Here is a 2549-nt window from a genome sequence, read left to right as displayed (position 1 = left end):
TTCTTGCGCTGGCTTGAGTCGGCACGCTGCCACCAGGGGGCGGCAGAGTAATCAATAAAGGAGGTGCTGCCTTCCACCTGGCGGCATGTCCTGGAGCAAGCTGGCCCCTCTCTCTGTGGCGTGTGTGGCCACTCGCCCTCCACGGGGGTCTATGATGACCCCTCCCTCTTCCCTGCCTTAGACTTCCCCTCTGTGCCCGCCCCAGCTCATTCCTCATGCCACTACCAGGGGGACCCCTTTCCTGCCTACTTCTCCCATGAGAAAGAGTCTGCGCCCTCACTGCGGTAAGTGTCCCTGCTGTGGCAAGTGTCCCCAATGCTCGGGCCTCATCCCCCCAACTGCTCTCCTTCCCCACACCACACGCCCTGCTGGTTGGTTCCTGACGGAGTCTTCGCGCTGGGGGTGCCCCTGCCTGGCGGGCCTCCTCTAAGTTTCTACTCACGCTTTGGCAGTCAGCTCAGGCACCGCCACCTCCTCCAGGAAGGCCCCTTGACAGTGCCTCTGCCTGCCCCCGGCTGGATCAGGAGCCCTTCAGGCCCCGTCACAGGCCTGACCAACCCATGTTATCACGCCTGGACCTCAGGGAGCCCCTGAGCTGGGAGACACAGAGCTGGATCCCCGAGAGTCAGGGTGGGGTCTGTTCTAGGACATGTCTGGGGTGACTCCATTTTCCAGATGAGAAAACTGAGGCACAGTAATGAGTAGCAACTTGCTCATGGCCATGCTGGCAGCCTTTGTGGGCATCTGCAGTGAGACCCACTGTGACCTGGGTCTTCCAGGTCTCAGCTCCAACTCCCCCCAACCCTCAGTCCGGGTTTCAGGGACTCAGATCCAGGGGCCCTCTGGGCAGCTCCCCCGCCCCCATTGCCCTGCGTGGGAAGGACAGACAGGAGACAGGGGGTTTCAACTTTTATTGACATCAGTATGGGGCAGGTGCAGGGCTGGCCTGGCTCCTGATGGCCCCATGGGATGGAGGAAGACGGTGTCTGGGACAGGCAGGGGCAGCCCGAGGACCGTCCATGCGCAGAAGCAGCTTTCAGGGAAAGATCCACCTCTGCCAAGAGTTCTCCCTTTAGGGCTTGTCACCTGGCCTCAGAGTTGGGGAGGGGGTGTGTGGGAGGGGACGGCTCAGGGACTGTCGTCGCCCCCTCTCTGCGCAGCACCGACTGTATCCAGTCCACGTAGAGGCCACTTTAGCAAGAAAGTCAGGACACTGGCGGGTCGCGCAGCCCTGGGTCACGAAGGAGTCCACACCCTGCAGGACGCCGTTGCAGATCAAGGGGCCACCAGAGTCTCCCTGGGAGGGCGGGGACGGCGTGGTCAGTCACCCAGGCTGGGCTGAGGCGTGGCTGTGTCAGGGAAAGGGGGCAGGGGATGGCCACATGCTGTCTCCAGTTTGGATTTTCTTTAGAACGTGTGAATGAGAGAGAGGCCGCTCTGGAGGACGGGATCGTTTAGTAGCCTCCTGCTGGATACCTGGACCGCTGGACTCCGGTTGGGGGCCCCAGAAGGAGGAGGATGGGTCCGCCATGCCTTGCCGTGCTCCGAGAGGGCTCAGGGTGAAGAGAAGGCCCCAGACCCACAAAGGCAGCAGGACACACGCGAGCGTCCACTCTGTGCCTGGGCTGTGGCCATTCCCCGCCCCGCCCCGCTGTAGCCTCACGGGGGACACGCCACCTTCCAGGTGAGGAGACGGAGGCACCAAGCGCAGCTGGAGCGCAGCTGCGTGGTGGGGAGGCGGGACTTGGTCCCGCCGGCGCCCCTGTCGCCTTTCCCTGGACGGTGGTCCCGAGCCCCCTCCCACTCCGGGGCAGGGGGACGTACGAAGCAGAATCCAGCCCTGCGACGGGGCACCCACGTGCACACGTTCTGCGGCCGGCACGGGAAGGTGACCACGGTGACATTGAGCTCCTGCAGGACCCGGGACACTGCGGCGTGGGTGCCCAGGCGCCCCCAGCCCATGGCCAGGCACTGGGTGCCGTGGGGCAGCTGCTGATTCTGCTGCGGCAGCTGGGCCACTGCGACCTCAGCGCGGAGGGTGGCTGGGCGGTCGGTCCAGCTGGAACGGGGCATGGGCAGCGGTGAGACCCTGTCCCCAGGACCCTGAGGCCACCCCCTCTTCAAGCCCCCCCACCTCCTGACCCCTCCCACCATACCAGCGCCTCAAAGGGCCTCCCTGGAGCCTCTGCACGTGCCGTAAGCTCTGTCTGGACCCCACGGGCCTCCCCTTTGTGGCATTTGTCACTCATGATCACATTCATTCATTCATTCATTCATTCACTCGGAGAGAACTTATAGGGTACCAACTGTGTAAGTCCTGTTCTAAGCCCCAAGGGTCCAGTAGTGAAGAACCGGACAAAATCTCATGGCCTAGTACACAGTAGGTATTCAATAGGTGTTTGCTGAAGGAATGAAGGAATGAGGGACCCGTGAGTCCTGCTGGTCCCACCCCTCTGAGCTCCCCAGGTCCCCCCCAAGCTGTACAAGGAGGATGTCATTGAGGCTCTGCTCCTGGTCATAATTGTTCCCAAACAGGCGAGTGATGCTGA

At 62.7% G+C, this 2549-nt stretch overlaps 1 protein-coding gene across 1 annotated transcript in view; it reads right to left on the bottom strand.

The window, feature by feature from the left end:
* Positions 1 to 1031: 1031 nt before the first annotated feature.
* The window catches only part of LOC103609792 (kallikrein-11-like), a 16008-nt gene continuing 14490 nt past the window's right edge, over positions 1032 to 2549 (bottom strand). The window contains 3 exon segments of the mRNA XM_008594077.1: positions 1032 to 1189; positions 1192 to 1297; positions 1825 to 2053. Of these exon segments, the coding sequence (XP_008592299.1) occupies positions 1083 to 1189; positions 1192 to 1297; positions 1825 to 2053 (442 nt within the window). The 3' untranslated portion in view covers positions 1032 to 1082.

This window comes from Galeopterus variegatus, unplaced genomic scaffold (genome assembly GCF_000696425.1).
Source record: "Galeopterus variegatus unplaced genomic scaffold, G_variegatus-3.0.2 Scaffold10095, whole genome shotgun sequence".
Taxonomy (NCBI): domain Eukaryota; kingdom Metazoa; phylum Chordata; class Mammalia; order Dermoptera; family Cynocephalidae; genus Galeopterus; species Galeopterus variegatus.
Note: the sequence above shows the minus strand (reverse complement) of the source record. Positions and strands in the feature narration are given on the sequence as shown.